The sequence below is a fragment of the Muntiacus reevesi genome, chromosome 1 (assembly GCF_963930625.1).
Source record: "Muntiacus reevesi chromosome 1, mMunRee1.1, whole genome shotgun sequence".
In the NCBI taxonomy this organism is placed as follows: domain Eukaryota; kingdom Metazoa; phylum Chordata; class Mammalia; order Artiodactyla; family Cervidae; genus Muntiacus; species Muntiacus reevesi.
Genome location: NC_089249.1, coordinates 270,759,302 through 270,773,364, shown reverse-complemented (window position 1 = coordinate 270,773,364; position 14,063 = coordinate 270,759,302). Strand labels below are relative to the sequence as shown.

General features: G+C 38.8%; 1 protein-coding gene across 2 annotated transcripts in view; it reads left to right on the top strand.

The window, feature by feature from the left end:
• SKIC3 (SKI3 subunit of superkiller complex) overlaps nt 1–14,063 on the top strand; it is a 99,478-nt gene that overhangs the window by 71,195 nt on the left and 14,220 nt on the right. For both annotated transcript variants that reach the window (XM_065912536.1, XM_065913319.1), the window contains 2 exons: nt 1,812–1,970; nt 9,500–9,652. In XM_065912536.1, the coding sequence (XP_065768608.1) occupies nt 1,812–1,970; nt 9,500–9,652 (312 nt within the window). The remainder of the gene's footprint in view (nt 1–1,811; nt 1,971–9,499; nt 9,653–14,063) is intronic.

Here is a 14,063-nt window from a genome sequence, read left to right as displayed (position 1 = left end):
AATTTGCATAAGAGTTCACAGGTAGAAATTGATAGACTTGCTGTTTAAACTCACATGTGTCTGACTCTTGAGACTCAAAGTTGAATTTATTTATTTGGGGTATTTCTTATGGAAGTAGTATTTTTCTTTGATTTCTAGTTACTCTCCTTAGAATGCTATGTTTTCCAGCATCCCTGCGTTTTCCCAAAGTTCTGCATCACATAGAATGACTGCGGGGGTTGTTAAGTGAGAAACTGAAATTATCGAGTAGTCAGTTTTTACCTACCTGGATGGTAGTGTCTGTTAGTAATTTCTTAGACCTTGCCTGACCCGTAGTAGAGGCTCAATAAATACTTATTGAATGAACAAATCAATTTTATAAACCTACTCAGAAATAACTTAATAAGGAGAGTTTTAGACATCACTTTTCCTGAAAACACCTTTTTTTTTTTCATAAATACTTACTTGGGAGATTGTGTTGTCTTTCTAGAAATGTTTTTTGAAAGATCACTATGAATTTTACAGAGAGAGAGGAATGGATCTTTGAAGACCCCTTTGGTCCTTGAACTCTCTGAAGAGCAGAATCATACATTATCTGTTTTATTTAAGAAATTCCATCTAGGTTCAGGACAGCTCTGTATAATACAGTGAATGTTTAGTGAGCGTAAATTGGCAGTTGCTTCGTACTCTCTCTGACAGAGTAAGGGATACTTTTATGAACCTTTCCTCGTCATTTTAAGGTTCCAGTCTCTTACTTAGAAGAAAGCAATCACTTACCTTTCAGAAATAAGGACATTTAGAACTATGACCTAATAATAGAAGATAAAGAATTAGGTTATTGAGAGACAGACAATAAAGAAAGAAATGTCTAAAACAATGGTGGAAGAACTTGCTTAGAGAACTACCCTTAACTTCTTGTATGTGTATATTGTGGATATATATTACGTATTGTATATTTAGTTATAATATACACAACATATACATTAATTATTTTATATTTAATTATAATACATACACAACATATACATTTATAAAAATATATATACACACATATGATACTTTTATGTCTGTATGTATGTGTTTTAAGGTGTAAATAAATGGCTTAGGGAAATATGTATAAGAAGTCTGTGCCTGGAGGAAGGACAATGTGTATTTTTATTAAGATGTTGAGAAAGGAAAAAATTATAGCTTTTTCCTTCTTACATAGTATGTAGTTGGTGCATGCTCAGTGGCTTCAGTCATGTTCAGGTCTGTGCAACCCCATGGACTGCAGCCCGCCAGGCTCCTCTGTCCACGGCATTCTCCAGGCAAGAATACTGGAGTGGGTTGCCATGCCCTCCAGGGCATCAAACATGTGATCCCTGACCCAGGGATCAAACACATTTCTCCTGAATCTCCGGCATTGCAGGTGAATTATTTACTGTTGAGTCACCAGGGAAGCCCCTCTTACATAATGCAGTTTCTTCCAAATAAGGGATAATATTCACCTTCACTGTTAATTTTATATTTTCTTAGTTCAGCTATTTATATGCAGAACCTAAATTTTTCAGGCTGTCACCTAAGAATAAACCGAGTCAAAGGGACATTCTAACTGAAATGATTTATAAACTATAGTTGTAGTTTTACTGAGTTTAGAGTTTAAGTATAGAGTTTGATATTCCCAAGGTGGTCAGTGTTCTTTTTTAACTTTTGCTGTTATTTTTTAATAAGAAAAGGTTAAATTCAGGTGTGGTTTTTTTTTTCCCCCCAGTATGGAGAATAGCTTAATTGCCTTTTACATTTAACATTTCAGAACCTGTCTCATGTATTTCTGTTTGGGGTTTGATTTTTAGAATTTAAAAAGTAACCCTGATCAACCAGCTGTTATCTTACTCTTGAGACAAGTTCAATGTAAACCACTCCTGGAGTCGCGAAAACCTCTCCCAGATGCTGTACTTGAAGAGCTGCAAAAAACAGTCATGTCCAACTCAACCTCTGTTCCAGCTTGGCAGGTAAATTTTCTCTTTTGTTGTGTGAGTCCTGATTAAAATGCTGTGTGATGTTCAGTGAGGTCAGCGGTGTGCCCCGTTTTTGTCTTGCCTTTAAACCCACTGTTTCTCCCATTTTCACACAATAGTTAATATGTGGTTAACATCTCTCATTAACCACAGTAGTTAGAGAAACTCAAGAAGTTGATTATTCATTAAGGATCTGCCGCTGCATGGCTTTAAAGCGTTTACAATCGTTGGTTATAAATATTCTCCGTTTGAAACAGTGTTGAAAACACTGTCTTTTATAAGGAGTTGATATAAGAGAGCTAAGTGTTACAAACATAGTAAGGTTGCCATTGTGGTGCTTAACTCTCCCTTTAGGGGGGATGTGTGTAGTTTTTCCTTAGCTCCTAAGGTAACCTGTATCTAAGATTTTAATGGGTTTTCAGTGCCTTCAGAAATAGTTATTTTCAGGATTGATGCCTGAATCAATAAATTGTCAGCCCTTTTAGGTGGCTCTGCTTACCACAATGACAAATACATAATGATTATGTACTTTATTCTTATTGATACTAAAATACAAAAAGCATATATAATTACTCAGCAGTTCTTTCTGTGCCCTGAGATGGTATCAAAGGGACTTTTTGACACAGGTTTTACAGAAGTTTATTTTACTACAGTTCTTCATTTGATCTTTTGTTCTGTGAATGTTTTGATGTCCTGCTTAAAAAGATTATCTAATGGTGTAAAATAGTTGGATTATGCACATTAAGCTTCCTTTTTACTCTAATCCTTGAAGAAAGATGGTGCTTTTTTCCCCTCTTAGAGTAAATTTGCCTTGAGACTTAAGATACTTTAATTCTAAGGTCAACTGGATATTGATGATCTCATGTTCTTTATCAAGGGGAAAAACACTTTGTTCAAACTAAAAGGGAAAAATTAAAGGATAAATTATGCAGTAAGTAAAGTCTAAAGAGATAGAATATTCTTTTATACTATGATATGATTCACAAAGATTAGAGTGTAAAAATCTTACTCTCTCTCTCTATATATATATTTACCTTTTTAACCACTACTTGTATCAAAATGTAGGGATTTCCCAGGTAGCTCAGTGGTAAAGAATCGGCCTTGCCAATGCAGGCAATGCCGGAAACTTGGGTTTGATTCCTGGATTGAGAAGTTCCCCTGGAGAAGGAAATGACAACCCACTCTAGTGTCCTTGCCTGGGAAATCCCATGGACAGAGGAGCCCACGGTCAGTGGGGTCGTAAAGAGTTGGGCCCAACTTAGGAACTGAGTACACATGCATGTCAAGGTATAGAGTAGTTCCTGCAACCTAGTGACATCCTCCATTGTTGTTTAGTTGCTCAGTGTATCCAACTCTTGTGACCCCATGAACTGTAGCCCGCCAATCTCCTCTGTCCATGGGTTCCCAGGCAAGAATACTGGAGTGGGTTGCCATTTCCTTCTCTGTGGGGTCTTCCTGACCTGGGATCAAACCCACGTCTCCTGCATTGGCGTGTGGATTCTTTACCACTGAGCCACCAGGAAAGCCCGTATAAATTAATTCTAGGAAGAATGATTGTCAGGATAAACTAAAGACAAGGACAGAGAGCCACATAATTATTTATTAGAGGTCACTGCCACTACTTTAGACCTTACCTTTATGCTTTTAAAGGTAAGATTTTACCTCACCAAGGTTTGAACAAACTTAGCTTTAGATATAGTGGAATATTGAGCAAATGTCAGGTTATATCTTAAGATGCTCTGGTGTTTTCTTCTGTTGACAATTGAAGGCAAATTGTCTTGGTTTCTGAATTAATCTGACCCAGAAATGTATTAGTTTCACAATTCTGTATGATTTTGGGGAGAAAAGGAATATTGCAAGACACGATAAACATGGTGTTCGCTTTATTCTCTAGCAATACAGGACTGAAGACGCCTTGGATTTAAGGTTGGGTATTTCTAACTGGCCGTTAAATCCTGTACATATAAAGCCCCTGCAGGAAACCATAAAAGGCAACAGGAATTAATGGGATTCTAGAAACAAAATTCTGCCCCACATCCCTACTGAGTAGGCACCTCAATTACACTTCCGTTTTGGAGTGTACCTTGCATGAAGGCCAGGTGTATAGCTGTATCTGCAGAGTCTTCATTTATGTGTATTCTACTGCCAAAGATTAGACATGGTTGCTGGTATTAACACAAATCGATAACAAAAAGTTTTGAACTTGAATCTACTACTAATTAGTTATGTGATTTTAGTCCAGGTACACCCACTTAGGCTCCAGAGTCTTCATCTGAAACATGAGAGAGGAATTTTAGATAATATAATTACTATAGAAGTCTTTTAAAAAATTATCAGTAAATATTCACTGTTCAGCAGTTTAATGGAAGTACCATATAAGCAACGGTACATTGTTGAAATAAGATCATGCTGAAGATCACTGATTGATCTTAAGCACAGTCCTTACTTTACATACTGTTCACCTCCACACTATTAGACTTCTATGCGTGCTTTATAGAATATGCCAAATTCCATGGCCAAACTCTCCCTCTAACTGTTCCGTCCGATGGCTCGTGAGCTGCTGTCTTCAGAGCCTGTGCTCTGTTGTTCCGTCACTAGGTCGTGTCCGACTCACTGCAGCCCTGTGGACTGTAGCGCGCCAGGCTTGTCTGTTCTCCACTATCTCCTGTGCTAGATCCAGACAAAACTGAAACCTCAGTTGAGGTTTCTGTTCCATGTTGAAATAGTTCCGGTTCATGATCTCCTAGCTACCGCTTCTCCATAACTTCAGACCATTTAAGATCTGACTGCTATCCTGTTTGGCCCTCTGTCATCTTTGGGCATCATAATTTCTGTGACTTCTGCAGTCTAGCGCCTTCCCCCATGCCTCTCCCTTTGTGACTCTCCCTATGTCAAAAAAAGAGGGCAGCAGAGCCACTATTATGACTTATATCACTTCTATCTAACTTTGCCTGTTTTCAAACTTGATATATATGGAATATCCTTTTGTATGTGGTTACTTTCATTCAACATCATGTCCTTGAAATTCATTTAGTTGTTTCATGTAGCCATAGTTTTTTTCACTTATTTTTATGAATAATATACTGTAAGATATAATATAATAATATACTGTAAGATCCCTTTTACTGTTGATAGACATGTGGATTACAGTTCACCCTTGAACAGCATGGGTCTGAACTGCATGGGTCCAGTTATACATGGCTATTTTTCAGTAGTCCGTGGTTCGTTCAGTCCTTGCAACCATAAATACAGAGGCTGACTGTAAGTTACATCCATGTTGTTCAAAGGTCAACTGTGCTTCCAGGTTTTGGCTGTTATATCACTGCTGGGATATGCCTTTTGTTGGGTGATAATTTCATGAACAGAGAAGCCTGGCAGGCTATATAGTCCATGGGATTGCAGAGAGTCAGACGACTGAGCTACTAGCACTTTCCCTTTTTCTTTTCATAGTGAATATGTATTCACTTTAGTAGATCCTGTCCAGTGTTTTTTAAAATGAGTTGGCAATGTATGTTTCCACATGCAAATAACAAACCTTCCAATTGCTGATATTGCTATTGCTAGATGGTGATTATTATTTTCCCTTTTCAGTGTATATGTCGGTAATATTAATAGCATCTTATAGTGGTTTTAAGTGGAATTTGTGTGCTTAGTCACTCAGTTGTGTCCGACTCTTTGTGACCCTATGGATGGTAGTCTGCCAGGCTCTTCTGTCCATGGGGATTCTCCAGGCAAGAATACTGGAGTGGGTTGCCATGCACTCCTCCAGGGAATCTTTCCAACCCAGGGATCGAACCCAGATCTCCTATATTCCAGGTGGATTCTTTACCGTCTGAGCCACCAGGGAACCCCAAGAATACTGGAGTGGGTAGCTTATTCTGGTTCTTCCTGACCCAGGAATTGAACCAGGGTCTCCTGCATTGCACGTGGATTCTTCCCAGCTGAGTTACCAGGGAAGCCCTGGTAGCTAAGTGGAATTTACCTGATGACAAATGCCGTTGAGCCACTTTTGATATGTTTATTGGATCTTTGAGTATCTTATTTTTAAAGTACCATTTCTTTACTGTAGTTTTTAATGGGCTGTTATCTTGCTGAATTGTTGAAATTCATTATATTTTCTGGCTACAAGCACATTTTTGGATATCTGTATTGCAAATATTTTTATAATGTTATTTTTTGATGAGTAGTTCTTAATCTCAGTGAAGTCTAATTTATTAGTTTTTAATGGTTAGTGTTTTACTGGGGTGTTCTACTTTAGTTCATGAAGATTTTTTTCTGTTTTTCTTTAGAAACTGTTGTTCTGTCTTTCACATACAGGTCTATGGTCCATCGTGGATTAATTTTGTGAGTGTTGCAGAGTCAAGGTTCATTTTTTTCCTATATGGATGTGTAATTGTCCTAGTACCATCCTTTGAAAAAACCATTATATCCACTGAATTGTCATAATGCTTTTGTCATAAATCAGGTGACTGGGTGTGTGTGGTTTTTAGGGCTCTTTATTCTTTTTCTCCTTTTTCATTGATCTATTTGTTTACTGTTGCTTGTAGCTTTATAATTAGTTTTGATGTGTGGAGGGAATATTAAGACCTCCAACTTTTTTGTTTTCCTTCAAGTTTATCTCAGTCATTTTAGGTCTTTTGCATTTACCTGTAAATTGCCAGTTACCCTTACTCTCCCACCAAACAAAAGTCCAACTGAGGTCTAGATTGGAATTACAATCTATAGTTTAAATAAATAAATAATAAATTTGTAGTTTAAATAAATCTATAGTTTAATTTGGGAAAATTAACAAAGTATTACTATTGAGTTTCTCTATTCATCACGTGTTATGGGGGTGGTGGTGTAGTTGCTAATTTGTGTCCAATTCCTGCGAACCCATGGACTGTAGCCTGCCAGGCTCTTCTGTTCATAGGATTCTCCACGCACGAATGCTAGAGTGGGTTGCTATTTCCTTCTCCAGGGGATCTTCCCAACCCAGGGATCGAAGCCAGGTCTCCTTTATTGCAGGTGGATTCTTTACCAACTGAGCTGTTATAGTCCTTATTACTTAAGTTCTGAATTTCTCTCAGCAGTGTTTTAAAATTTTAAAAAGATCATAGAAATACAGTTATTTTTTATATTTTGACCTTCTAGCAGCCTTGCTAGCTTATTCTTTTGAAATGCTTTTGGGTTTTCTGTATACACCAATATTTCCTTTGTGAATAATTTTTACTTTTTCTAATAATTTTAAGTTAAAATTTTTCTTGCCTCATTGCACTGTCTAGAGTCTCATATACAATGTTAAACAGAAGTGGTAATAAGGGAACATACTTATCTTATTCTCTACCTCAGATAGAAAGCATTTATAATTTCAGTTACAATATTTGCTTTAGGTTTTAATAGGCATTTAACAGATTCTCAGGGCTTCCCAGGTGGTGCTAGGGTAAAGAACCTGCTTGCCAATGCACAAGTTGTAAGAGATGCAGGTTCAATCCTGGGCTTGGAAAGGTCCCCTGGAGAGAAGCATGGCAACCCACTCCAGTATTCTTGCCTGGAGAGCCCTGTGGACAGAGGGGCCTGGTGGGCTGCAGTCCATGGGATTGCAAAGAGTTGGACACCACTGAAGCAACTCAGCATTCGTGCATGCAATGATTCTAAATTGGCTGTCCAATTTATCTTGCAGATTAAGGAACTCCTTTTCTGAGTTTGTCAAGAGAGATTTGTTTTTTATCGTGAATGAGTGGATTTGGGGGGCCATCTATGAGAATGGTTCTTTTTCTTTATTCTGTCAATATGGTAGATTGCATGGATTTTAAAATATTAAACCAACCTTTCGTTCTTAGAAGAAGCCCTACTTGGTCATGATGTATTGTTCCTTTTATATATTGCTGGAGTCAGCTTGTTAATACGTTTGTTTATAATGTGTACACCTATATTCATGAGAGAGATTGGCCTGTAATTTTTCAGTCTCATAAGGTCATTGTTAGGTTTTGCTATCTCTGTTATTATTCCATTTTTCTTTATTTTTCTGAAAGAGCTTGTGTTATAATAATAAATAAATGTAATAAATGATTATTATACAATAATATATTATTACATATAAATTATTATTATATAGAAATTATTATATATAATTATAAAAATAAATGTAAGGACATTTATTTCCTTAATGTTTGGAAGAATTCACTATTGAAGCTATTCAGACCAAGAATTTCCTTTATGGGAAAGTTTGTGTCTTTTAAATTCCATGTTAAATTTCTTTAATACGTAGAGGACTTTTAAGATTTCTTGTTTCCTTAGCATTTGTGAGTTGCAAGAAATTTGTACAGAGTATCTCAATTTCTTAAACATGTCATTTAAGTCAAACTGGTTAGTTAAATATTTAAATCTTCTATATCTTTAGTTATTATTATTTTTTGTCTGTTTCTGTTATCATTGCTGAGATAGGTGTGTTCAAATCTCTGATTCTGATTTTGGATTTGTCTATTTCTTCTTAAATTTCTGTCTATTTTTGCTTCATAAATTCTATGTGATTGGGATATACAAATGTAGAAGTGTTATATCTTCCTTTGACTCTTTCATCATTATGAAACAGCTCAGTTTATCTCTTAACCTCTCTTGTCTTGAAGTCTACTTGTTGGGAATTAATACAGTTATGCGAACTTTTGGTTCGTGTTTACATGATGCATCTGTCACATGTGAGCAACCATTTTGTGTTTTGATTTTGTTCCTGACTTGCCATCTTGGGAAACTTTTTAATCCTTCAGACTAGATGTGACCAGCAAGCTGTTGCTAATGGAATGGGCAAGATGGCCATCCATGTGTGCTCTCCCCCTTGAACCCCCTCCCACTTCCCAACTCTTCCCAGCCTTCTCGATTGTCACAGAGCACCAGGTTGAGCTTCCTGTGTTACACGGCAACTTCCACTCGCTATCTGTTTTACATGTTGTAATAAACATGTTGCAGTGCTACTCTCTCAGTTCATCCCCCATCTCCTTCCCTCTGCCCCACCGTGTTCATAAGTCTGTTCTCTGTTCCTGCCCTGCAAAGTGGTTCAACAGTACCATTTTTCTCGATTCCATATTTCTGTGTTAATATATTAATACGATATTTGTTTTTCTCTTTCTGACTTATTTCACTCTGACAGACTGTAGGTTCATCTACCTCACTAGAACTGACTCACATATGTTCCCTTTTATGGCCGAGTAATATCCCATTGTGTATGTGTACAACTTCTTTATCAGTTCATCTGCTGATGGACGTCTAGGTAGCTTCCGTGTCCTGGATACTGTAAATAGTGCTGCAGTGAACATGGGGGTACATGTGTCTGTTTGAATTATGTTTTCTCAGGGTATATGCCCAGGAGTGGGATTGCTGGGTTATATGGGGCCATCCCCTTTCTTAACCTGTGATTTTTGTTTTGGGGGCACAGAATTTGTCAGTAATTAAACTTTTTAACTCCATCAAAGTTTATTGAATTTGTTGGAAGTGGACTGTGCAGAAAACTAAAATCTTTTGGGTCCTTCTCCCTTGCTGCTCCTCAGTGGCTGGCGCACATATATCAGTCCCAGGGAATGATGGGCGCTGCAGAAATGTGCTACAGGAAGAGTCTGCAAGTGGCATCCCAGCAGGGCAGCTGGAGCGGGAAGCTCTCGAGCCTGTTGCGGCTAGCGCTGCTCGCGCTGGAAGTCTGCATGGTAAGATCTCGTTATGTTATGTTGTGGAAAACTGCTTCTTTTATTTTTCTTTAAGATAAAAGCTTTTTACGTAGTGATATTCCATTCAGTTCCTGTCGTTTCATCACCTTCTGCTGTGGGCTCCTTGTAGACTTTGGGGTTTTAATGGGCATAAGAGTAGCAAAACATAAACTCATAGACTCTGGCAGGACATTGCCATCATTTAGGAAGAGAAAACAAAGATTGCAACTTAAAAACCTGAATTATGACATTATATACATTTTTGTTTCTTGGTGACTTAAGTTAGAATTCACCCAGCTACCCGTTAGTGACAAAGATGCCAATAATTAGCATTTCAGTTATTTCTCTGTTCAATTTGATGTTCTGTAAGAGGGATTCCTAGTAATTTTTGACTTGATACCAAGTTAGGTGTATTAATCTAGAGATCATATAAACTCTTTAAGGTAAATATTTAAGTGGGTGTCTGGAGGAGCAAACTCTAGAACAGTGTATATGTTATCCTATTTGAGGGTATATTTGTGTAGTATATAGTTTCGAGAATGTTTCTGTAAAGACTGTGTACATGTGCATGTTAAAAGGCACATAGATATGGAAAGATACAAAAGAAACTTAATGGTAGTTACTTTGGAGAATGGTATTAGGGGATCTTTAAGGAATCGTGGAGGAGAATTTTTCATTTTCTATCCTTGCTAGTGTTTGAATTTTTTATCATACGCATATTGCTTCTGTAATTAAAAGATAAATTTAATTTGTCATTTTTTTAAAATTAAATTTTCCTAGACAGGACTGAATGAACTGTTGCTTATGCCATAGTAGTCCATTGCCAACTTTATTTACTTGCTTTCACTGGGCATTTTGGCAAAAAAAATACACGATTTAGGAAGTGTGTTTAGCTTTGGTGCTATTACTATTAGAGCACATTTTAAAGCTCCTTAGGTTGGGGCCATGTTTTGTTCTTCTTTGTGTTTTGCTTTATGCTCTGCCTTACACATAGGAGCTCTTGCACCAGTAGTTTTGAATGAATGGGCAGGTAATAGTGGTGGTCAAATTTGAGATAATTTGGCTGGAAAGAAATGGTGGTTAATGGTAATTGTGGGCCACTAAAGATGATGTTTTGTTTGTCCCATATTTATATTTAACAAAAGTCTTTGTGATATTGGTAGCTGGTGGGCTGTGGAAGCAACATGTGGCACATTCAGGAACGTGGGGAGAAGTCTAACTTATTCTTTGTTGTAACCCTTTTACTCTTTTTTAGCCCTTTTAGTCTAACTTATTCTTTAGCGCTTTTAGTCTAACTTATCATTTTTTTGTTAATAAGAATTATTTAGTGATGTGGGTTTTTTTTTTGTTTGTGTGTTGTTCAAGCTGGGAAATTAAATCTGACCTGGAATAAAATAAAAACAGCAATAATAATAGCAAACATACAGAACACTTAGCCTGTGCTGGGTTCTGTTCTAGTGCTCTATATGTATTAACTTCATTAATATTCATAAGAATCCTATTTTTCAGATGGTGAGATTAGATTACAGTTTAGTAATACCCATGTGTACCTGCCTCCATCCACCCCCCCACTGCTGCCGCCACAAAAAGTGCTTTCTCTAGGAGCTTTGGTTCTGCCTGTGAAAACTTCAGCCAATTAAGCTGTCTAGAACTCCCCTCCTAACTTTTTTGGTAATAGTGGAGATGGTAATAACTACTTTGCCTAGGTTTGTTAGGAATATCAAACGAAGTAACACAAATGCCTTTGTAAACTTCAAGGTGCTGTCCACATTTGATTTGCTTGTTATAAGATTTGATACACAACAGTTATTGTAAGGAGATGTTGTATTTCCCTGGTAAATAGCTGGCAGTGTACGGAGGATGTGTATGTGAAAATTAGGCTGTTTTATGTGTGATAATATATGAATAGATTATTAAACTGAAAGGTTCTGCTAAGATATTAAATATTTTAGATTCCAAAGAGAGATAGCAAATCAAGATACAGATTTCTGAAGCAGGTAGAAGACTTAACCCATAGGGAAGCTGTACAAAGATTAGGGGAGTAGAGTTGGAGGACTGTGAAGAAATCTTCCTGGAGAAAGCTGTTGCCTCTCCCATCATCTCCCTGGCACATTTCCACACACACACAGGTGCCCCCCAGGCGAGGAAGGGGGTGCCGCCAGAGAGAGGGAGGCTGTGATGTGTGGCCTCGGAGGTCCTGCAGGCACGTGTTCAGAAGCATGTGGATAGGTGTCTGATGTGTGCCTTGAAAACTGCAGCTCTCCACCTGCTGGGAAGAGAGTTGCTCATGGTTCGGAAACTGCCTGCTTCTCGGAGAGAGTGGTCAGCAGTGGGTGAATCCCAAAGGTAGTTAGGATTGCATGCTTGGCTACAAGATGCCCTCCGTCTTACGAAAGAGTTGCTGCAATGTGAGGTGGGCAGCACTCCTGGAGTTCATTCGATCCAGGAATGGGTGATGCCACCTGAGCTGGTGGACTGGACGGGAATTATCTTAGGTCCTGACGTGCAGAGCCACCTAGAGGAGTGATGGAATCTCAGCAGAGAGGAAGCTGGAGGTCTCCAGATTGCCGGAGCATGTGAGGAGAGGGAGTGGAGCAGAGTCTACTCGCCCAGTGTCCTGGAGCTGAGCGTCCTGTCCTGTGCACGGGCCTCCCGCTGGGTTTAGTGCTCTGTAGTCACCATGTTGACATGTTTAATCATTTTTTAACAAAGGGCCCTGCATGTTGTATTTTTTGCATTGAACCCCACAGATTACAGAGCTGGCTCTGCAGTAAGAGACTACCCACAAAGCGGGGAGTCTCTGATAAAACCAGGAAAATTCAGTTGAAGAGGCAAAGATCTTTAAGTGTCTATCACGCCTAAGGAATCAGACATCACCTTACAATTGAGGAGGAACTCTTAAAGCCACTCAGTCCTGTCCAGCTCTTTGTGACCCCATGGTTTATAGCCTTCCAATCTCCTCTGTCCATGGGATTCTCCAGACAAGAATACTGGAGTGGGTTGCCATTTCCTTCTCCAGAGGATCTTCCCAACCCAGGGATCAAACCCTGGTCTCCATTGCAGGCAGGTTCATTACCATCTGAGCCACCAGGGAAGCCCTCACCTTACAATGATACCCGTCAAACTTTTGACATTTCAGTTGAGGCCGGAAACTACATTTAGCAAGAAAAGGTGGGAGTGCTGGGCAGAGCAACAAGCCATGTGCTGCTGCCTGTACGCACACGCTAGCTAGGAGCTGAGGAAATGGGAGTAGGGTGTAAATATTATCTTTAAATGAAAATTGAAGTTTTGAAAAGAAGAGAACTTTCTAATTAAGACTGTGAATGGATGTCAGAGTCATGTTTCTTTTTCAGTCCCTCAGTCATGTCCAGCTCTTTGTGACCCCATGAACTCCAGCATGCCAGGCATCCTTGTCCTTCACCATCTCCCGGAGCTTGCTTAAACCCGTGTCCATTGAGTCAGTGATGCCATCCAACCATCCCATCCTCTGTCATCCCCTTCTCCTGCCTTAAGTCTTTACCAGCATCAGGGTCTTTCCCAGTGAGTCAATTCTTTGGATCAAGTGGCCACAGTATTAGGGCTTCACCTTCAGCATCAGTCCTTCCAATGAACACACTGATCCTAAAGGACTGATCTCCTTTAGGATACACTGATTGGATCTCCTTGCAGTCCAAGGGACTCTCAAGCACCTTCTCCAGCACCACAGTTCAAAAGCATCAATTCTTCGGCGCTCAGCCTTCTTTATGGTCCAGCTCTATATGGAGTTGAAAATGACCCCTGGAAAAACCATAGCTTTGACCAGACAGACCTCTGTTGGCAAAATAATGTCTCTGCTCTTTAATATGCTGTCTAGGTTTGTCATAGCAATTCTTCCAAGGAGCAAGCGTCTTTTAATTTCATAGCTGCAGTCACCATCTGCAGTGATTTTGGAGCCCAAGTCAATAAAGTCTGTCACTGTTTCCATTGTTTTCCCCATCTGTTTGCCATGAAGTGATGGGACTAGATGCCATGATCTTTGATTTTTGAATGTTGAGTTTTAAGCCAACTTTTTCATTCTCCTCTTTCACTTTCATCAAGAGGCTCTTTAGTTCTTCTTTGCTTTCTGCCATAAGGGTGGTATCATCTGCATATCTGAGGTTATTGATATTTCTCCCTGCAGTCTTGATTCTAGCTTGCACTTCATCCAGTCTGGCATTTCGCATGATGTACTCTGCATATAAGTTAAAAAATCAGGGTGACAATATACAGCCTTGATGTACTCCTTCCCCAAATTGGAACCCCAGTCCATTGTTCCATGTCCAGTTCTAACTGTTGCTTCTTGACCTTCATACAGATTTCAGAGGAGACAGGTAAGGTGATCTGGTATTCCCATCTCTTTAAGAATTTTCCACAGTTTGTTGTGATCCAAATG